The 23,083-nt window shown below is 40.8% G+C and overlaps 1 protein-coding gene across 1 annotated transcript in view; it reads left to right on the top strand.

Moving 5' to 3' along the window:
* The window catches only part of MTCL3 (MTCL family member 3), a 35,008-nt gene extending 12,283 nt beyond the window's left edge, over positions 1-22,725 (top strand). The window contains exons 5-7 of the mRNA XM_070417648.1: positions 18,628-18,699; positions 19,971-21,146; positions 22,615-22,725. Of these exons, the coding sequence (XP_070273749.1) occupies positions 18,628-18,699; positions 19,971-21,146; positions 22,615-22,725 (1,359 nt within the window). The remainder of the gene's footprint in view (positions 1-18,627; positions 18,700-19,970; positions 21,147-22,614) is intronic.
* Positions 22,726-23,083: the final 358 nt, after the last annotated feature.

Raw genomic sequence — 23,083 nt, 5'->3', positions numbered from 1 at the left:
ACTTGTTGACACAAGCTTGATAAACAGTAACTAATTTTGAGTGAGAGAATGAACGGAAGTTGGGAGAGGTGTTTCAGACCCTCTTTTGCAGAGAATGAGAAGCATGACTCAGCACCAGGCCTCTTTCCAGGGTGCTCAGTTCAATGCAAACAAAATGAGAAGGAAGCCAATGAGTAACTCCCCACGCTTCCAGAATTAGATGTCTCCTGAGACTTTCCTCCCGATAGAAACTCCCAGGCCTCCACCTTGCTTCTCTCAAACCCTAGTTATTCCCCAGAAGCAATGCATCTTCCCTGCAACAAGCTCTTGTGGGCTTCTTGGGAAGGGGAAGGATAGGAGTCCCAGAACAAGGGACACTTCTGACACCCTGACACCAGCTCTGCAATTTAGCTTCCAGTGAAATGCAGATTGAGACAGCGAGAGAGGACTGCAGATGCTGTCATTCCCAAAGACATTCAACTAGATTTGCTTTAAATCTTCAGTGTTTGGGATAGTCAATTCAGCAGTTAATTTGGCTGAAGAGATATGAAAAATTGCCCCAGGGTTGCAGTTGCTTGATAACCATGTGGTAAGTGCTAATTAGAAGGCAGTCACTGTGCCAGATTCTTTATGTATAATTATGTTGTTAATAGTTTCATTTTAGAGATGAACACGGGAGACTCAGGAAGGTTAATATCAGGAGTAGCAGGCTGGCTCCACAACCATCTGTCTGCCTCCAAGCTCATGGTCTCCACTGGCCAGTGCTGCACAACCTCCCTGCAGGGACTGGGGCTGCCCCTTCCACAGCCACCTCCATGTTCTTCCTGACCCACAGATGACCTGCCCTCTTTAGGGACCTCAATATTCTGAGAATCTCCAAGTTCTGTGTCTCTAGCACACATGTAGGGAATGCTCTGAGGCTGCCAAGGTGCCTGTAGGAAAAAACTATTTTATCTTGCAAAAAGCAACTCTTTGGGAAAAACAAAAAAACAAACAACAACCTAGAAACATAGGACTAGAAAAATATTTTCAGGTCTGTTGACTCTGTCACCTGTGTTTTTCAGATAGGTCACTTAATATTTGACTCTCAATTTAATCACCTCTTAAAGGAAAATAAATATTTTCCTTATCTAGTGTATTCACAAAGATAATATGAGATAATATGTGTGAAAGTGCTTTATAACCTGTAAGGTACAATGTAGATTTCAAATGTTATTGCTGTTGTTGTTATTATTCCCACAATGCTCTAGATTAGCTAAGACTTCACTCCTAGAAAGAATTTTTAAGTCCATGAGATTGGAGGTTCATCTATCTAGGACTCCAGTTCCTCTATACAGGCCTTTGAAACACTGATGCCTCTTCCCATGCCTGTCTACTACTCCAAGGCTCACCCTTGTTTCACCTGCCTATTCCCTCTCCCTTGAGGCATGTCCTTAGTTCTCACTGTTTCCTCAGGTGGCTCACATTTGCATATGTTTGGGAGGATGTGCGGACAATGCAGCTGCACCCTCTGCCCTTGCATTCATCAAATGGGCTGAGGACTCCAGTCTGTCTGGAAAGTGAGTCTCTCCTTCCTTTGCTGCTCTGTAAATGTTCTTAAACATTTAGCAGTGAGAGGAGGGCTATTGTATTCAAGCACAAGATACTTTAGGTTGTTCTGTAGCTTTGCTTGACTCCACATCTAAATTCTATGGTTGCTGACTTTAAGAACCATATTTCTATTTAACTCACATGCAAAGAATGTTATACATACAAAAACTATCAATAAATGCTTGGGCAAGAGAAGAGCAGTTCAGAAGCTGTGCTTGCTGTCAGAGGAGTTCATCTCTTGCTCCTTAAATTAGAATTTATTCAGTTCCTTCGTTTTCTGATACTTGTGTTGCATTTGAGTAAATATAACATGCACTTTTGGTATTTTCCAAATTGAAAATTTAGTTGTATCTTGAAGATTTTAGACTTGATTTCATTTTAATGGAAATACATCACTTATTTGATATCTGCATGCAAATTCCATTTTTTATGTTTCAGGGTCAGTTAAACTGATCTTTATCCAGATTGTAAATGACAGATGAAGATGACATTTAAAGATGTCATTTAGTTTCTCTCCTGACATTTCCATTTCATTCTTATATATTTCACTTATTGGAACCATTTATATTCAGCATGATTCAACTCAGAAGTGCTTAAAATTAAAAATTCAAACTATGCTATGTTCATGTTCTGGCCAGTTCAATGATTTTCAGTTTTTCTGACCAATTAATCATAGTGGTAAGTGGCTAATAAAATGAACTATATTATTTTTCTTTCCTTCACAGAGTAAGTGTTCTTACCATTACATTGGCCAAGAGCCTTGAAAAATAGTAGAAATAATTCGACAGTACAACTGGTTCTTCTGTTTAAGTGCACAGTGAGCCGCTACTAAGTTGGTATGTGGTTTTATCCACTGCCTCCTTGCACATGGAAGAAATTTTCATAGACCTTTATCAAGTGGTAGCCTTCTGTGTGAATTTAGAAGGATCTGCTGTATGGAAAGTATTATTTTTCAAGGAAACCATCACCACCTCTAGAGATGAAGACACTGCTGAGGAAATAGTGTTACAGGGACCAGTGAAAGCTGGAACTCTGGAGGAAGTCCAGCCAATAGGAGCTGTCATCTGGAGGGGTCATAGCTACTGTTAGGATGTGTTGAAAAAGTAAGGGAGTGAGGAGAAATACCCTGAACTATCTTTTCTCCTACCCTTCATCCCTCAGCATTTCCGCCAGTGCCTTCTACTGGCCACACCCAGCTGGAAGGCAACTGGTAGAGGAAGGGATGCTGGGTAAAACAGTACACGGAGATCAGCTTCCTGAAGCACAGAGAATGACGGAGAAGCGGCAAGAATGCCCTTGGGTAGCTAAAGGAGAATAAGTAGTTTAAATATATTGCCAGTGCATATCTAGGTGATGGTCTTTGTTTATAATATGTCCAGAACACATAGACCTTTTAATCTGAAAATTAACATTTATTTATTAATAATCTCAGAGGAGCTTTTTTTGTAGTATAGGCTTGATAATCGCATGTGCTCTACTTTTCTTTCTTAGATTTTCTTCACTTTGTACTCCATACTACTGTCTTCTTAGCCTTTTGCCTTCCTTTTATCCTTTTCACCTGTGTCCTTGGACAATTTCTCAAGTTTGTTCTCAATATCATTGAATTAATTTTTTGCCATGTCGGTTGTGCTCTTTAAAGACTCCAGTGCAAAATGTAATCCTTGCATTGAATTTTAGTGTCCTTTGTGAGTTTTCTTATTTCCAACAGCTCTCTGTTCTTCAGGGCTTAGCTTCCTCTTTGACCTTCTATTTTTAGTTACTAGTGGCCATATTTACTTCCTTATTAAGAATACAATATTTTCTAATTCTGCCTTCTGTTTTTCAGAGTAAATCAGTTTAGACATATACTTTTTATTTTTTTTCTTTCTCTTTAGCCGAATATTTCTTTTTACTGATCCAAAAAATTTTAACAGCCTCACTGAAGTATAATCTACATACCATAAATTCACTTGTTTTAATGTACAATTTAATGGATTTTAGTAAATATGTCATTGTGTAAATATCTCTATAATATAATTTTAGGACATTTCTGTGACCCCAAAAAGATACCTAGTGCCCATGTGTCATCACCTTCTGTTCTCATCCTAACCCCAATCAAGCACCCTGTGCTGAGTCATCCCCATGCTGCAGAAGCCATCTTCCTCATGCAGAGCTTTCCCATCCATGCAGCGTTAGCCTGGAGGGAAGCAATAGCCCCACCCATTTGAACCCCTTTCACCCCACCCTGTGGAGTTTAAGCCCTGCTGAGGACTACAGCTGGAAGCTCATTAAGTGACTGAGACTAACAGACAGCCTGTAGGCAGAGGCAGATCTCTGGGTCCTTTGAGTCTTTTCCTGACCTGCTCCGGGGCAGGGCTGGTAAAGGAAGACCTTGGTGGGTGTGCAGCTTGGTCCTTTCCACACACACACCCCCAGGCCCAGCAGAGGAAGCCACAGGCTGTGGATCGCTGATAGCTCCAAACAGATAGCTCAGGGCCAGTAATTAACAGTGTATGGCACTTGTTTTTGTTGAAATTAAAGTTTTAGAAATTTAGTGATTGTCCATCTACTCCAAAATAACTTTGAAATGATATGATTGATTTGATCAAATATAATACACTTTCAAAGAATATCAAGATACCTTTAATATAAAGTGAAATCAAATTCTGACTTATTCTGGTGAGCATGTGTTCTAATATTTGTAATCGATTTCAAGTTATCTTTTTGGTATATGGATAGAGGTTACAGTAATTCTGTTTGTCCTTGTGTGTTAGAATGCACTAAGGAATTTTTAAGATGTACAGAAGTTTCTTTCAGGACCTAAAACACATACAAATGTGCCTACATATGCATGCTCCAATATATGCACATTGCATATAGGCATGCACTCGTGCTCATTTGCTCCATGAATGTGCACATACATGTACAAACAAAATATGCTCATGGATATGTTGTTTGATTATAAAAGCTTGGATTCAGTTCTTTGCCTTTTCAAATATACACTGAATTTTTTTATTAAGCCAATTATTTGTGCCTCTACTTTCACTATCTTTCAAAATGAGAAAGGGCTTATCATTGAATAAAACCATGGCAACATTTTTTCTTGTGCATTTAAGAATTGCAGAGAAAACACTCTATAATTATATTTAATTCATGACTTTTTCTCACTTGGTACATGGATAGAGGTTGCAGAGATTGTGCTTGTCAGGCTTTATTCATAAATCTTTTGTTTTGTTTTCATAAATCTGTAATAAGAATTTAACTCAATCTTTCATTTTATGCCATTTATTTTCAAGTTATTTCAACTATATTGCTAGTTGAAATCTGTCAATACTCTAATAAAAGAATATTTAGGGAAAATTTTCCCTAGTAGTAATCAAGAAAAATGCAGATGCCTCGCTGGCTGGTGTGCTCAGTAGTTAGAGCATTGGCCTGCATCCCTGAGGGACTCAGATTCCACTTCCCAGTCAAGGGCACTGTACCTGGGTTGCAGCTTCAAACCTTGCCCTGGGTCAGGCATGCAAGCACGTGTGGGAGGCAATCAGTCAATGTGTCTATTTCACATCGATGTCTCTCTCTCTCTCTCTCTCTCTCAAATCAATTTTTAAAAAATAAAGACATTTTATTCATTAAAGTTATCTGTAAAGGGGATTGTGTTGCCTACCTCATATAGAAGCAAGCTCATGGAAAAGAACAGGCAGAGTCTAGGTGGTACAGAAATGATTACTGTAAGATACTTACTGGAAGTTTGGGTTTCTTGAGCTCCTTCCACATACATAACCCTAGCTATCCAGGGCGGATAAAAGTGAACATTCCACTTTCCTAGGGGCCAAGCAGGCTATATGAGTGATTGAAGCTATTTGTGTTAAGAATGATGGGGCTAACTGGATATGGTATATCTCAATGTTCAGTTCCAACCCGACATGTCCATACTGTAACCAGGACCCAAGGACTAGAAATCTTGATTTTTGAAATATAAATTGTCTACATTTTAGAATTTGGTACCTAATTCCAAAATCTTTAAAGCACAATTGTAGGCTTTTTAACATAATCTAGGAATTACCCCCAAAACTTGCTTCTGTTCCCTTTCAGTGCATTTTGGGAATTATTCAATACTCTGACCTATTAAAACTTTATCACTAATATCTTAATGTATAATATATAAAGAATAATTTTAAAGCACCTTAGAATACCCACCCCTTACTGTCCTGCCATTTTGTAATGGCACTTTTAGCAGATTTTTTACAAGATTATGAACCTGATACAACAATAATGTTAATATCACTGCATTAATAACATAGAAGCTGGTTCAGACTCAACATAAAAAACACTTGACAAATCATCATTTCAAATTATAAGTGCTGGCTATCAGTAGTGCTCAGCCATACTTCTCTAAATGTGTTTTAATTGCTAAATGCAATGGTGCTTAGAACCCAATTCATTAGAGCAAATTAGAAGGGAGTATAAATCTCTGCATTTGCTGATGACATTCATAGCTTAGTAGGCATACATTTACTGTGGGGCAAGTATCTAAGGCATAAACTAATTTTTAATGTTTATTATTTCAAAAGTCACTAACCAGGTTCTCTTAAGTTTATGTATGTCAGCTGAGAAAGCTTCTGGTTCTAAGTCCCTTAGTTTGTGTGGAGCTTTTTGAGGCCTTTGTATTATCCAAGTGGAATATATGCTATGCATATTAGAGAAACAATTATCATGTTGCCTTTGCTTTTTTAAAGCAAGATGGTCTTATTTTGGGATCAGTTCATTATTGGTAATTTGGAAAACCCTCTAACAACCTATACTCTGCTCCAAAAGTGGGTTTCTACAATGATGGAAGAGTCTCTGGTATCAGAAACTATCTCACCAGGAGCTTTGAGCCACTTGGGGGTCCAGAGTAGCTTAAGGAATAAAAAAGCTACTTCTCCCTAAGGATCTAGAGATATTTTGATAATATGATATGAACCACATAATGGAAGGCAGGTAGTTTCATCCAAACCTGACTTTTAAAAGGAATGTTCTTCATAAAAGATTTTAAAAGCCTCACCTATTACTAAATATCATTATTAAATATCATCCCAGTTTTCTTCCCATTCTACTTCCTCTGGCTCTGTAACAACCACATCCCATTAACAAGAGAAGCCTCCCTTTCTTCTCTCTGATAATCCATGGACTTTAAGACCATGGAAGATAGATATTTTTGGAGTTAAGTTCAATATTTTATTTTTAAGTTGTTGGTTTATATCAACTTCAGTCTACTATAATGGAAAATGAGTTCCAATCTAAAAACTTTTAAGAACTGTTAACAAGCAGTATGCTTTTCCTATGCTAGGAAAGACCGGAAGTGTTGTAAAGTAGTAATTGGCATCAGGGAGTTACTTTTAAAGGGGAAAAGCATTATGCAACTCTAGAGTCATTCAAAGCTTTTCAGCCCTGAGGAGATAACCCTGATTCCCATACTGAGTCAAAGGTGTCTTCTTTCATTGATGTTCTGGTCTGGTATCATGTTCTAACAAAGCTCACTCATTAATATTTCTTAGCAATAAAGAATGCATATAACTAAGTCATATGCCTCTGCCACAGATATCAACATCAGCACAAAGGGAGAAAGATGGAGGATCCAAGAAAGGAAAATTAATTAGATTCTTATATCTAAAAAAAAAAAGCGACAACAAAGAACATGATTCCAAACATTTTAATTTGTCATTGGTTCGAGGTTTTTACGGCAGGAAAATCGCTTTTTCAGCTTTTGAAAGTGTTTGTTTAGGCATTCACTAGAGATACAAAAAATAAGTTTGGAAGCCTCATAACTCAGAAAATAGGAATGGAAATAACCTTCCTGAAGAAGAGGGTTGAGTTATTTATTGAAGACTAGAGGCCCGATGCACGAAATTTGTGCAAGGGGCTCAGCCCTTGCAGCCGAGGTGGCTGCCTTGGCACTTGTGGCCCCAGCTTCGTGCAGAGGGTCATCTAGACGGTCGTTCCACTGTTCAGCTGCCAGGTCTAATTAGCATATTACGCTTTTATTATTATAGATGTGGGGCTCCACCTCTGGGAGATACACTTTTCACCTTTGTGACATGAAACTTTATGTTGATATCCAGAAGATGACCATCTTTCCCAAGAATGGACAGTTCACAGTTGTTTTGTTTTATTAATAGCTTCTGGAAACAAATCCCAATTTAAACTGTTGCTCAATTTTCTTTCTCGAATCTTTCGAGATTGTTTCTTGGAGTAAACGAATAAATGAGGACTTTCTTTTTCTTTCGCCTCCATTCTACTTTTTTAATAAATTCTGGCCTTCTTAACTATCAGTCAGTGGAAATTTGGAAAACCTAATCTTTGAATTAAATTGAGAATTTTTCTGGGTGTAGCTTCCTTTGAATATGCCTTTATGTCTCAACTCTGTAAATTGACTTAGTAAGGAATCTTGTAAAATTAAAGATATTTTTCTTCCCTAGCATAGGAAAACTATAGAAATAGAAGGACAAACAAAATTTGCTAAAACTAAGGGTGGAATTGACAAATATAAATTAGAAACCCCGATCCAGGAAGCACTGTAAATATGTATGTGTACACTTGTTTTTTTCCTGAAAAGAAAGAATAAAAGTTAAGTTCAAAGATAAGAACAACTTCAAAAATGTGCTGAGCCAGACCCTGTAAAAGCTTGACTGTTAGAATGAACTTTATGAGCTTTTAACTCATATCACACCTTTGGTGCTAATTGAACACCTACTTTTCTTAAAACAAGTATGTACAATTTAGAACTGAAAGATGAGCTTTTATAATAATTTATTTATTTATTTTTTTAAAAAAATCTTTATTGTTCAGATTATTACATTTGTTCCTCTTTTTCCCCCCCATAACTCCCCTCCTTCCAGCTCCCACCCCACCCTCCACCCTCACTCCCCACCGTGTTCATCCATAGGTGCATGATTTTTGTCCAGTCACTTCCCGCATCTCCCACACCCCTTTTCCCCTTAAGAATAGTTAGTCCATTCCCTTTCTATGTCCCTGATTCTATTATAATCACCAGTTCATTCTGTACATCAGGTTATTTATTCACTTGATTCTTAGATTCATTTGTTGATAGATGCATATTTGTTGTTCATAATTTGTATCTTTACCTTTTTCTTCTTCTTCCTCTTCTTAAAGGATACCTTTCAGCATTTCATATAATACTGGTTTGGTGGTGATGAACTCCTTTAGCTTTTCCTTATCTGTGAAGCTCTTTATCTGACCTTCAATTCTGAATGATAGCTTTGCTGGATAAAGTAATCTTGGTTGTAGGTTCTTGGTATTCAGCACTTTGAATATTTCTTGCCACTCCCTTCTGGCCTGCAAAGTTTCTGTTGAGAAATCAGCTGACAGTCATATGGGTAGTCCCTTGTAGGTAATTGAGCCTCTTTCTCTTGCTGCTTTTAAGATTTTCTCTTTGTCTTTTGCTCTTGGCATTTTAATGATGATGTGTCTTGGTGTGGTCCTCTTTGGATTCCTTTTGTTTGGGGTTCTCTTCGCTTCTTGGACCTGTAAGTCCATTTCTTTCTCCAGGTGGGGGAAGTTTTCTGCCATTATTTCTTGAAATAGGTTTTCAATATCTTGCTGTCTCTCATCTTCTGGCACTCCAATAATTCTGATATTAGACCGCTTAAAGCTGTCCCAGAGGCTCCTTACACTATCTTCACACTTTCGGATTCTTTTTTCATTTTGCTTTTCCAATTGGGTGTCTTTTGTAGAATCTTTGGTTTGATTCTTGAGCTCCTCTGGTCTGCTATTGGGTATAATATTCTTCATTTCAGTCTGTGTATGCTTACTTTCTAATTTCTTTATCGTAGCATTGAGGGTCTCATTAGTTTTCGTGAGGCTCTGCACAAATTTATGGCAAGCCCTCAAAATTGCGATTCTTAGCTCCATATCCTCCATTTCTGTCATGTTTTTTTGTCTCCGCATCTTTTATGCTTTCTTGGTGCACCCCCTTGTGGTCTCTGTGCGCAGTCTTGTTCTAGCCAAGCCTTAATTGTTGTAGTTAACACTAGAGGGATTTGACCACCAGGCCGACTGGCTGTAGGAATCAGCGGTGCGGAAAACGTCTGTCTTCTGGGGAGGCGCTAATCCAGCCTTTGCCTGAGGCGATCGGCAAATGGCTCTGCGCAGGGCCTGGGCGGGGCGGGATCAACAGGGCGGGATCAACAGGGCGGGGGGAGGGAGCCGCTATGGCCGCTCTCAGTCTGTCCCCAGGGGTTCTGCCTCTCTGTCCCAGCAACCGCTGCAAACCTCGGAGGGACCGTAGCCAGACAGTCCCGCTTCTCCCGTTTGAGTCTGGGTCCCTAGAGACTTGCCCGGATCTGTAGCCCAGAGTCTGAGACTCACTCCTGATTGAAAACGACAACCGCGCCCTCAGCCGCCAGCCCGCTTTGCGCGCGCACCACCTCACCGCCGCTCCACCGTACCTTTAAATTTTCCACACTGCGCCTCCTCTGTGTGTCGGAATGCTGTTGTTTTTGCTTCTAGTTGAAGAGTCTCTCCTCAGCCAGCCTTCCTGTGGTTCTGGTTGATGTCCGTTCCGACTTTTAGTTGTATTTTTGAAGTGGTTGTTTACGGCGGCAATCTCCGGTGTTTACCTATGCCGCCATCTTCGATCTCTCCTATAATAATTTATTTAAAGCTCAGTTATATTTTTAAATTTCTATGAAATTAAAATATTGACAAAAACAGAAAAATAGAAACATGTAAAGTAAAATGAGTTTAATTTTACTTTTTCTGTGTTTGATGATCTTTAACTTTTTTCTTTTCTTTTCCTTGGCATTTTACATGTTTTTGCTTTTCTGAAATTTGAATAACAGATTTTTCGTCATAAGTATCAACTGAGTTCATTAGCTTAATGTCTTTTACAATCTCCATGGTATTTTTTAAATGTAACAGCTTTTGCTATGTAACAAAGCATCCTAAAATTTAGTGGCTTAAAACAACAATCATTTATTTGCATAATCCCGTGGTCCTTTATATGGGTTTCTAGTCTCAGTTGGGTCCCCACATACATTTAGCTGACAGTTGGGAGGCTGTTTCTGGGAGTTGGGTGGCTATTGGCTGGGACAATGGGAACAACTGAGCCATGTGACTCCTTTCATCCAGCAGGCAGGTTATCCCAGACTTGTCCCAAGAGGCAGCATGTCTCCAAAAGAGTGAGCAGACGTGCAAAGACTCTTGAGGGTAGAGGCAGAACTAGCATGTCATCTCTCTTCCCACATTTTACTGTCACCACATTTTGTGGGTCAAAGCAAGTCACAAGGCCAGCCCAGTTTGAAGAGGTATAGAAACAGATTCTTCCTCTTAATAGAACACATTACAAATTGACTGTCCACTGGCAGGGGAAAAATACAGCCAGTTTTGTAAACTGTTTTACTCTGGGAAGCCTTAATCGCTAAGTAAGTCTATTGTATACTAGGCCCTGGTTGGGGTCCAAAGGATAGGTGCTTTTATGCTCATAATTGCCTGGTTATTTTTTGAAAACTCTTACTGAATTGTATTGCATGGAATGTAACTTAGTTGACATCAGAATGATCACATTGACATTTCTCTAAGGCTAGGGAAAGTGAAAGAGTCAGGAGAGTCCTTGACTTGGTCCCTCCCATGAAGGAGGGCAAAGAATAGGGTACTTTAGAAAGCAACTTGGAGAACTATGACCTACAGGGTTAGAGACAGAAGAAAAATGGTGGGAGAGGAGTTGATGAATAAAAGCCATGAAGGCACACAGGCCATCAAAGGATGTTGGTACCAGGTACTGTTTACAAAATGATTTTGAGACCCAGAATCTTAATTTATGACACTGAGGGAAATAGATTGGTAAACTTAAAAAACAAGTAGTAGCCCTAGCCACTTTCGATCAGTGGATAGAGCGTCGGCCTGTGGACCAAAGGGTCCCAGGTTCGATTCCGGTCAAGGGCACGTATGTAGGTTGCAGGCTCCTCCCTGGCCCAGGCCCTCCTCAGGGCATGTGCAGGAGGCAACCTATCGATGTGTTTCTCTCACATTGATGTTTCTCTCTGTATTTCCCTCTCTCTTCCACTCTCTAAAAAATCAATGGAAAAATATCCTTGGGTGAGGATAAATAAATTAATTAATTAATTAAATTAAAATAACACAAGTAGTAGAACAGAATAAAGGTATATTAATAATTCTTATTTTAAATACTTTTCAGCTCATATATTTTTTACCTTTTAATCTTTTTGTTGTAAAGGTCGAATAATTTTTCATTTTTCTAAGCTTTGAATGGAACTTTGAAAATGGACTTTTATTTATTTGTTTTAACCTGCTACCAACTTTTTGGGATTAGGATGCTCCAAAAACAAATCTTTGTAAGAAATAAGGATGACATAGCCATTTTCTAGTTCAGCTGACACTGAGCTGACTTTGGGTCAGGCCTATATCCAAGAGCCGGAGCTCTAACAGAGAACAATGCAAAGAGTCTGTGCAGGTGGAGCTCACATTCCAGAACCAGGAGACAGGCATGAAATAAATGCACAAGCTAAATGGTGAGAGGAGCTGTGGACAAAAATAAAGCAGGGTTAGGAAGATAAGGAACACAAGGGGCAAAGGAGTGGAACATTTATTATTTTATAGAAAGTGGTCTGGAAAGTTCTCTGATGAAGGACCTGAAAGAGCTATGGGAGTGGGTCCTGATAATATATAGGGAGAGTGTTGTAGGCAGAGGAGCGGTCCCCAAACTGGAGGATGCTTGGCATGTTTGAAGAACCACAAGGATACTTGTGACACCAGAGCAAGGGAAGCAGAGGGGGGAGTATGGTGGGAGATGAGGTCTGAGAGCTTGTTTGGAGTGGGGTGTGGCTGACCACGGAGAGCAGGGTGATGGTTCTCAGAGCCAGCTGCTTGTTATACTCACCCTGGGAGCTATGGTCAACTTGCCTGGGCCCAATCCCAGAATCTATTTTAATTGGTCTGGGTGGAAGCCTGGTCAAGCCTTTTTAAAACATTAGCAGGATGGATCCAGTGTGTAGCTGAGGTCTCCTGTGCCTTACTTAGTGCAGCAGGACTCTGACCCTGAGTGAAATGGAAAATGGCAGAAGAATGATGCGACCTGGTTGTCCTGGCATGCCTCCTTCACCCACATTTCCCGTGGCCCTCAAGATCGTGACTGAGCCTCACCTTTTCTTTCTTTTCTTTTTTTTTTTTGTTTTGTTAATCCTCACCGGAGGATATTTTCCCATTGACTTTTAGAAAGAGTGGAAGGGAAGGGGAGAGACAGAGAGAAAGAAACATTGGTGTGAGAGAGACACATTGATTGGTTGCCTCCCACATACACTCCAACCGGGGCTGGGGATTGAGCCTGCAACCCAGGTATATGCCCTTGACCAGAATTGAACTCTTGACCCTTCAGTCTTCAGGCCAATGCTTTATCCACTGAGCAAGACTGACTAGGCCATTGCCTCACCTTTTCAGAGGAAAGAGTGGGAGAATGTGGCCATGAACAAGATCTCCAGGTGCCCTCACCAGCCCCTCCTCTTCCAGCTCTCTGGTAGGTGTCAGGGATGTAATAGAAGGAGAGGAGGATGTCTTGTATGGAAAGGGCCCCTTGTGTTCCCTTCTAAAATAGGTTGGAACCTGCCTTAGCCTATTTGAAATGGTGTAACAAAATACCACAGACTGGATGGCTTATAAAAAACAAACGTTTATTGCTCACAGTTCTGGGGGCTGGAAGTCCCAGATCAGGGTGCCAGAATGGCCAGGTGGGAACCTCTTCTAGGTGGCAGACATTATCCTATATAATAAAACCCTAATATGCAAATCGACTGAACAGGGGGTCCCGGATTGCGAGAGGGTGCAGGCCTGGCTGAGGGACCACTCTCCCCCACCCCCGTTCATGAATTTTGTGCACCGGGCCTCTAGTTTTATATAAAGTCCTCACATGCTGGAAGAGACTAGGGAGCTCTGTGGGGTTTCTTTTATAAGGGCACTAATCCCATTTATGAGGGCTCCACCCTCATGACCTAAACACCTCCCAAATGCCCCACCTCCTAATACCATCACATTGGCCATTAGAATTTCAACATATGTATTTTGGGGAGACACAGCATTTGGACCATAGCTGGGCCAGAGTTCCTGCCGCTTTCCTTCTCCCTCCAACCTTCAGTCAGAAATCCCCATGCCTCCCTCCCAATGTTGCCCGGAGTCACTACAGGATGACTCTGAGAAATAATGTCACTTCTGCTGACCACTATAAGTACAAAAACACTTGCTGCTGTGTAACAGCTGTAAATTAGTGCCCCCAAACCCATGCAGCCAGGTTAAGAGCACAGAAAAGGTTATACTTGGAAATAACACAGCCTCGAACTTATTTTCCTTTTGAGTAATAGTGTAATGTAGTTGTTCAGAACCAGAGCTTTGAAGCTGAATAACTTACATTCTGTTTCTAACACTGACTAGCTGGGTGACTTACCCTTTGTGTGCTTCAGATAATACTGTCAAACTCAGAATCTGTTGTAAGATTAAATGAGTGGATAAGTATTACGTTCTCAGAAAAGAGCATGACACATTTTTAAAAATATATATTTTTATTGGTTTCAGAGAGGAAGGAAGAGGGAGGGAGTGATAGAAACATCAGTGATGAGAGAATCATTGATTGGCTGCCTCCTGCACACCCCACACTAGGAATGGAGCCCGCAACCCAGGCATGTGCCCTGACTGGGAATTGAACCGTGACCTCCTGGTTCATAGGTCGGTGCTTAACCACTGAGCCATGCCTGCCGTGCACATGGCACCTATTTAGTGCTCAATCAGTCCTAGATATATACAGTTATATTTTCCTTCTTGATTTAATCATCATACAAAGGGATTTTTCTCTAATTTTATCAAAAACGTAAGAGAATTTTGTATGCATAATGTGTCTTTCAGTAGCATTTGTGACAGATTCTTCTCTGTTGTTTAATTGTTGAAAACGTAAACATGCTGCTTATTAAGTGGTCCAAATTTCAATTGAGGAAGAAAGGCAGAATCAAAACATTCGTAGCACACAAACAATCCATTTTATATGATTGCTGTGCAAACATAATTTTTGGCAGAACTCTCTAATCCCTCGCTTTCACATGGATAAAAAGAATAGCAGCCTCTTTGGACAAGATGAGGCTGGGAATGCAAAGAATTAGCATGTGGACAAGGCATGTTTTCAGCACTTTTCTCTAGAGGACCATCTGAAGTGCCTACTTCGCAAACAAAGATGAAAATCTGAGATTCAATTCTAGTGTCCCAGACTGCTCCCCTTATAGAGGTTTCTACACAGTGGATGGAGGTGGGGCAAGATGACAAAGAGGGAGGCGAGGAAATTTTATCCTCACAGGAAAGGGCCTCTATGGACTTACATTATTTCTCCAACTTTCTCTACCCAAATGAATCTTTCATCTTTGTTTTATTAAAGTCAGAAATTTAATAAAAACTCACTGGAATATGAAAAGATGATTAAATATTTATTGAAAATTTAAATGTGATACTTAAAGGTACTCATAGTCCTTGAGGCGCCTTAAAGGCAATAAACTTTATATCAGAACTTTATCTGAGTTTGGCACCCCACCTGAGTGAAAATTAAATAAAAGTGAAATAGAAAAATGCCTCTTAGGAAAGAATGGCCTAGTTTCAGCATTTCTCCTGTATTAATTTAGAGGACTCATTTTAACATTGCCCACAGGATAGCCTAAATTTCTCAGCTCTACAAGCCGACCTCAATCCTTTCAGTGTCATCTTCTACCTCATCTCTAAAGTGTCTCTACTTCCATTATTTCTTTTCAGAGGTCAGCAAATCTGTAAGACATTCATTCCCCAAGTCTTTGCTTCTGCTCTTTACTTGTTTTTATTTCTATTGAAATTTTGCACACTCTTCAAAAATAAGCTCTCCTGGGTGGTTTTTGTGATTTCCCCAGATCTAGAATTATAGATGCTTCTTTGCTCTCTCAATTCTTTGTTCTTCATTTCATGCCCTTAGTTAATTCTGTTTTCTGTTTTAGCTATTTATCTGCGCCCTTTTTATTGTCATAAACAATTAGCTTTTGGGGGAGAGAGTAAAATATTTCTTAGTCATATTTGTATGCCATAGAGCAACATATATATGCAGAACTCAACAGTATCTGTGGAATTAATGAAACACAAAGACCAGGAAAAATAAAAGCTCTCAGAACTAGAGCATGCTCTTCTTCATTTCCTTTGCATGCCATCCCCTTACATCAGGGCCATTTGAATTGCCACCTTTGTGGCTTTGTATTTCTTCTAGGATAGTTGGATATGGACACTTCTTGCTTAAAACCCTTTAATACATACACCTAATTGACCTTAGAGCAATAATTTGACCTTGGTGAGAGGAAACCCAAACTTTATTCAGTGTCCTTTTTTTAAAAAAAATATATTTTATTGATTTTTTACAGAGAGGAAGGGAGAGGGATAAAGAGTTGGGAAACATCGATGAGAGAGAAACATCTATCAGCTGCCTCCTGCAAACTCCCCACTGGGGATGTACCCACAACCAAAGTACATGCCCTTGACTGGAATCGAACCTGGGACCCTTGAGTCCGCAGGCTGACACTCTATCCACTGAGCCAAACCTGTCAGGGCTATTCAGTGTCCTTTAAGACTGACTCATGCCCAGTCCCACGTCACTCCCTCCCTCACACTTTGTTACAGCCACAGCGAATTTCTTTGTGTCCCAGAAATGGTCTTTCTACATGGAATGCCTGTTCCATTCCTCCCCTGTCCATCTTCTACTGTCTAATTCCTCATCTACCAGATTCAAGATGTTACTTCTTTCTGGAAATCATCTTTAATTCCCTGTACCATCTCCAGCCTGGGATGGGATTAAGCTTTTCTCCTTTATGATCTAATAGATAATAAAGATTAGAAAGACTTGGGAAAGACGTGATTCTGCTTCTTACCAAGCAGTGACTTTAGACCAGTGCTTCACAAACGTTATGCATCAGAATCACCCATAGAGTTTGTTCATTCATAGCCCACTGGGCCCCATCTCCAGAGTTTCTGATTCAGTAGTCCTGGGATTGGTCCTGAAAATGTACATTTATAATGAGTTACCAAGTGACACTGATGATGTTCCTGCCTTAGATAATTTACGTAATCTCTCAAGCTTTAGTTTGCCATATGCAAAATGAGGCTAACTGAGATGTTTTAAGAATTAGTTGTCAGTGTTTGACATGAATTAGTATTCAGTCAATGTTAGTTAATATTGATTCATCACACTATTAAAGTATAGACTAAACTGGCAAATAAAGTAGGAACCCCATGGAAAGCAGAGACTATATCCATTTTCTTATTGTTTTATCACAGGTACTTCATGAAGTGCATTAGTTAACACTAAATAAATATATAATGGAATAAATTCAAAGTAAAAGCAGTCAATAAATAAGAAATAAAATGAATTTAGGTAGCCGCTACACAGAATGTTCCAGGATTCCCTAGTACAGCTTACTCTAGTCTTGGTTTTCCTGGGACTGTTTTTGCTGATTGGTTCCTAAATCACTTTTGGTTTTGGTGAGTCAGTCCCCACAGCTTTTGCTTCAAGCAACACAGAAAAACATTTTTCTGTAGGAACTAGAAATAAGCACACGGACTACTCCTCTGGTTGTGTAGTTTCGGTTTCAAACTGAATGAGAGAACTGCCCCAACGTGCTTCTGTCCCTTCTGTGCCTGAACATATGCCTGCATTTAACACTGGATATGGGTTAGAAATTAACATGAACAATTTAATCTGTAGTTCTTCACAAATTCATGACTCCTCTTTTGAGAAGAGAGTTTCTATTCCCATCCTCCTCTTTGATCTTAGAAACTCATATTTTATATTCACTCAGTAGTTCAACAGAATTTTTCCACCATTTATCATGTGGCAAGTATTGTGGTGGCGATGCCACATAAGTCACAGTTCTTGCTTCACAGAACCTAAAGGATGGCATATAACAGCTTGCACTGTAATTGTTTGCTTCCTTGTCTCCCATGCAAAATTGTGGGCCTCCTAATGGTAGATGCATTATCTGATTGATTTTTGAGTCTCCAGCTCAATGTCTGGTATATGCTAGATATTCATACACATGGATTATTATTTATACAGAGAGACCCTCCTTGTGATATTGGTGCTTAGAAATAGCACTGAGTTCCAGAGGTCATGGACTGGTAGTCATGAAATGACTTGGCGCTAGATGTGTTATTTGACATACAACGTGTGTTTTAATTTAATTCCCTGAGGACCAACCAGTAACATGTGGGAGATATTTACATAACTTTCCAGATTTCCAGCTTCTCTTGAAAGAGCCCACATTTCTGTAGAGGACTCATTTTAACATTGCCCGCAGGATAGCCTAAATTTCTCAGCTCTACAAGCCGACCTCAATCCTTTCAGTGTCATCTTCTACCTCATCTCTAAAGTGTCTCTACTTCCATTATTTCTTTTCAGAGGTCAGCAAATCTGTAAGACATTCATTCCCCAAGAGCCCAATCAGATGAAGCGAATTCCCACTTCCCCTGCTCTTTCACATGGAGTGTGCCCTCTTGGCTACAGCCCCTACCATTCCCTATTGTGTTACCCAGCTGTCTATGTGTATATTGTGTTGTGTGTGTTTGCATGGATTTGTGGTCAGTAAAGAAATTCTTCAAATTTTACATAAGTCTACTGAAAGTTTGTCTTTACAAGCTTATAACAACCTAACCCTGACTTATTCCTTTTTTTCTTTAGTGATGTAGAATGCTAACGAGAATTTGCTTTCATTTGAAATATCTAGCATATTGAATCATCGATCCACATTTTGTGCAAGTTATTTTTCTGCATTTTCACAGCAGGTTTCCTGTATTTCTCAATTAATTAAATCATGGCCAGCGCCTTTTCTGCTGCGAAGTGCATCTCAGTCCAGAGTAAAAATGTACCTAAATCTATCTGGCTTGGGTTATTTTTCTCATTAATGATTTTTGACCTAACACTAGTCATTTGGCTTGGTTTTGTCATATCAGATTAGCTCATTAAAAACATAAAGTGGAGTTAAAATTATAGTTTAGCTAATCAAATATATTCATGCTTTGTTTCAGCTCTCCTTAAAAAGAAGAGGAAGCAAAGATTTACCAAAATCTGAAAAAAAGACTCAACAGACTCCCACAGAGGTATGTAGAGATAAAATTTCACCAAGCACATCAAGCACCTCTAAATGGATATATAAGCTACTTCTATAAGTAGACATAACAGCCAGACATACTCCTGTAAAACAGAGTTAAGTTATGCATATCGATTATGTAGCTATAGATACAGGCAGTACAAAACATTCAGTATCTTCGCTTACAAAGCAAGCACTAACATCCCTATTATTATCGCATTTACACATAGCAAAATGTCATTAGTACTTTCTGTGTTCCTGTATTTGAGAACTGTACCTATGGTGCTAATCTTGTTCGCTCATAATTAATAAGGTCAGTAGAATAGCTGTGCTTACGGTATCAGGAAGAAGAAAGAAAGGAATGTGGCAGGAAGGGATGGCAGAGGAGAGTGGCTTGTGCTGGCTTTAGAGTCCTTGCCTGGTAATTCACTATACCAGTGATTGGGGGAGCAAAATATAAAAAAAATAAAAAAGGCAACAGAAGAATAAAAGTAAAGCTTAAAAGATGGATTCAACATGGGCTTGTTGAGAACCTTAGAAACTCGACACAGTAATGACTAGTTCCGCTTTCAGGGTGAGCAGAAGGTACTGAGAGATGTAAGGAAGGAGATTTTAAAACAGAAGAGGAAACATTTGGAGGCAGAATGGCTCTCCAAGAACACCTGGCTAGATACCTTTTAAGTGCCTATGTTGGGATATGGAGTACTACAGCATGCTTTTTAAAAAAATTTCTTCAAAGGGTTTTCTTAGTAGGTAGAAACTAATAACTAAAGCAATATTTACAAAATTTGAAAAAAGTTGATCATATTTTTAAAAAGCATAACATATTAAATGTTTATTTTCTCTTTTCCTTTCTCTACCCGTTCTGTTCATGGTTAATTTTTCTTTGGGTACTTGCACAAGAATATTTGTAGACCAGAGTCTTATACCAAAATCATTACTCTTTTTTTGTACATTTTTCTCAGTTTCCTGGATAAGTTCAGTATGCTCTGTTGCTACAGCTTTCTCACTGTCTTCGGCATAACTTTAGCCACCTCGCTCTAGGTATTTTGCTGTGAGTCATCCCCCATGTCGCCGTGAATCCTCTTCTTCACCTAATTTAGGGGGAAGATGCTTGTTCTAACGTCTTAAGTCGGCTGTAGTCAGCAGTTTATTTCTTTTCATTCAAGTCCTGTTCTTATATTTCCCATGCTAAAGCTTATGCAGGTGTCCTTTTCCATTGTTTTCTTGATTTACATAAAAATGGTCTCCCATCCTCTTTCTCTCTTTTCCCAAAATGAGGAGGACAATGAAGATCTGAAATGCCAGCTGCAGTTCGTGAAAGAAGAAGCTGCTCTGATGAGAAAGAAAATGGCCAAGATTGACAAAGAGAAGGACCGATTTGAGCACGAGCTGCAGAAGTACCGGTCCTTTTATGGGGATCTGGACAGTCCTTTGCCCAAAGGAGAAGCGGGGGGCCCTCCCAGCACCAGGGAGGCCGAGCTCAAGCTGCGGTTGAGGCTGGTGGAGGAAGAAGCCAACATCCTGGGCAGGAAAATCGTGGAGCTGGAGGTGGAGAACCGAGGCCTCAAGGCGGAACTGGACGACCTGAGGGGCGAAGACTTCAATGGCTCGGCCAACCCACTCATGAGGGAGCAGAGCGAATCCCTGTCGGAGCTTCGGCAGCACCTGCAGCTGGTGGAAGACGAGACCGAGCTGCTGCGGAGGAACGTGGCCGACCTGGAGGAACAGAACAAGCGCATCACGGCCGAGCTCAACAAGTACAAGTTCAAGTCCGGCGGCCACGAGAGCGCGCGGCACCAGGACAGCGCCAAGACCGAGGCGCTGCAGGAGGAGCTGAAGGCGGCGCGCCTGCAGATCAACGAGCTGAGCGGCAAGGTCATGCAGCTGCAGTACGAGAACCGCGTGCTCATGTCCAACATGCAGCGCTACGACCTGGCCTCGCACCTGGGCATCCGCGGCAGCCCCCGCGACAGCGACGCCGAGAGCGACGCGGGCAAGAAGGAGAGCGACGACGACTCGCGGCCGCCGCACCGCAAGCGGGAGGGGCCCATCGGGGGCGAGAGCGACTCGGAGGAGGTGCGCAACATCCGCTGCCTCACGCCCACCCGCTCCTTCTACCCCGCGCCCGGGCCCTGGCCCAAGAGCTTCTCCGACCGGCAGCAGATGAAGGACATCCGCTCGGAGGCCGAGCGCCTGGGCAAGACCATCGACAGGCTCATCGCCGACACGAGCACCATCATCACCGAGGCGCGCATCTACGTGGCCAACGGGGACCTGTTCGGGCTGATGGACGAGGAGGACGACGGCAGCCGCATCCGGGAGCACGAGCTGCTCTACCGCATCAACGCGCAGATGAAGGCCTTCCGCAAGGAGCTGCAGACCTTCATCGACCGCCTGGAGGTGCCCAAGTCCGCGGACGACCGTGGTGCCGAGGAACCCATATCCGTGAGTCAGGTACAGTTCTGCCTATTGCGAGCCCGGGCGATGGCGAGGCTGGCGCGCGGAGCTGCTGGCGCGCGGAGCTGCGGGCCCCGGTGGGGCGGCTCCGCGCCCCGACCCCCACGCCCCGCTTTAGAGAAGTCCCGGCGCTGGGCTCCACTGGGCGCACCTGTTCTTTCACACTGTCCTTCTTCAGGCCTGAGGTTTACATCGCCGCATTCCCAGTCACTGTTTCCCCTCTGTGATTTTTAAAGGGAAACTTTATTCCTGCCCACCCCCCCACCCGTTTTTGTGTAAAGATTAAAGAAAGAGTTTTTTAGGTTTATAATAATAATGATGATTATTATTATTCATCATTAAAGGTGAACATTTACAATATTATTCCACCGATTCTAATAGAACAGCTGCAAGAAGATCCCTACCTAATAAGGAATCTTCAGTTGTTGGTTTGCAAATTTCCAAGCCAAGATTCAAATTGAGTTTAAAATACATATTTTTAAAGTCACTAAGTTGATGCGTAAGTACTGTTAAATACAGAAGCCGGGGGAGGAAAGAGCTGATACTGTGTCTAGAGCCCGACCAAATGGAATACATGGAAGCTGTTGCTTTACAGGTTGAGGTGACATAATCATTACTTCTAGAAAATACCACTGTCGGCTCTGCAGTGGAGAATCTCAGGACTGGGGAAGGAGTGTTCTTTTTTAACTTCAAGGCCACACTAATTCAGAGAAATAGTAATAACTATTCCCAAACAGGGGAAACCAGCATTTTTCCTTCATCCTAAATTGTAGAGGCACACTTGATGAATTGGACTGAGCTGCTCTAGCCAGGTATGGTGGCCAAAGACCAACACATTTTGTCAGAGTGAACCACCTAAGAGATAATTGAGAAAGCAAAACAGGCAGCGCCCCCACCCCCACCCCCCCCTACCCCATGGCAAGCCTGGTATCCCGGATCCATTGGAGAACCCGTGGAAGCACAACAGCATGCATGGCTTTTAAGACACGCCAGAGGTTTAAATTAAAAAACTACTTTATACACAGCAGCATGACATTCATTTAACTGCCCGTTAGTCACAACTAGGAACATCGCAACCCTCTTGCTTATTGATCTTGCATGTTGCTCTGCTTTGCTCTGGAAAGAAAAAAAAAATAGTCTTATGATAAAACTTGTTGAATTGTTTAAATGTTGAGGCTTATTCCTTCTATTGATCGTATCACAACATTGGTTTCTGGTTTCCTCGCTGAAGCTTTTTTGGGTACTGTGAGCATGTGGTTTTTCACCTGTGCCCTTGGGAACAAAAGAGACATCAGAGCGAGAGAATGCACTGTGTATAACAACAGGCTTTCAGATCTGGTCAATAGAGGCATAAGGGGGGTTCTGCTTTATCTGAAGTTGAATGAATGCTTCGATGCGTTGATATAGATGTAAATTTTAAAATTATTATTAATTCTTCTCTTTGTCTTTGCATTTACCTTCCCAGATGTTCCAGCCTATCATTTTACTTATCCTCATTCTTGTATTATTTTCATCACTTTCTTACACAACAATATTTAAACTTGTCTTCCTTTTTACACTGTTTTTTGTACTGTAAATATTTCATCATTTACCATTCATTGTAGTATTTTCAGTTTGTTTATTTTGTTCATCCTTCAAGACAAGAAGTAAAAAGAAGTATAATTTCTGTAGTAACCCATGCTATAAAAACACTGAAGACTGCTTAATTTCTTTAAAAAGACCCATCTCACCACTACCAAATTCTGTAAGAAGCCCAGGGACTAAAATATTTCAGGTAAGGAAGTAAGTGTGACTTTGTTTTATTATAAATCATTTTAACTTGTGCTTCTGTCTTTTACGTCTTAATTTGTATTCTTCTCGATAAAGAATTGGCAGAATGACTATAAAAACTGGCTAAATCAGTTATTTCTCATTAGCTGACTAATGATAATTCA

This window comes from Myotis yumanensis, unplaced genomic scaffold (genome assembly GCF_028538775.1).
Source record: "Myotis yumanensis isolate MYYU_CA2020_CCGP unplaced genomic scaffold, mMyoYum1.0.hap1 SCAF_6, whole genome shotgun sequence".
In the NCBI taxonomy this organism is placed as follows: Eukaryota; Metazoa; Chordata; class Mammalia; order Chiroptera; family Vespertilionidae; genus Myotis; species Myotis yumanensis.
Note: the sequence above shows the minus strand (reverse complement) of the source record. Positions and strands in the feature narration are given on the sequence as shown.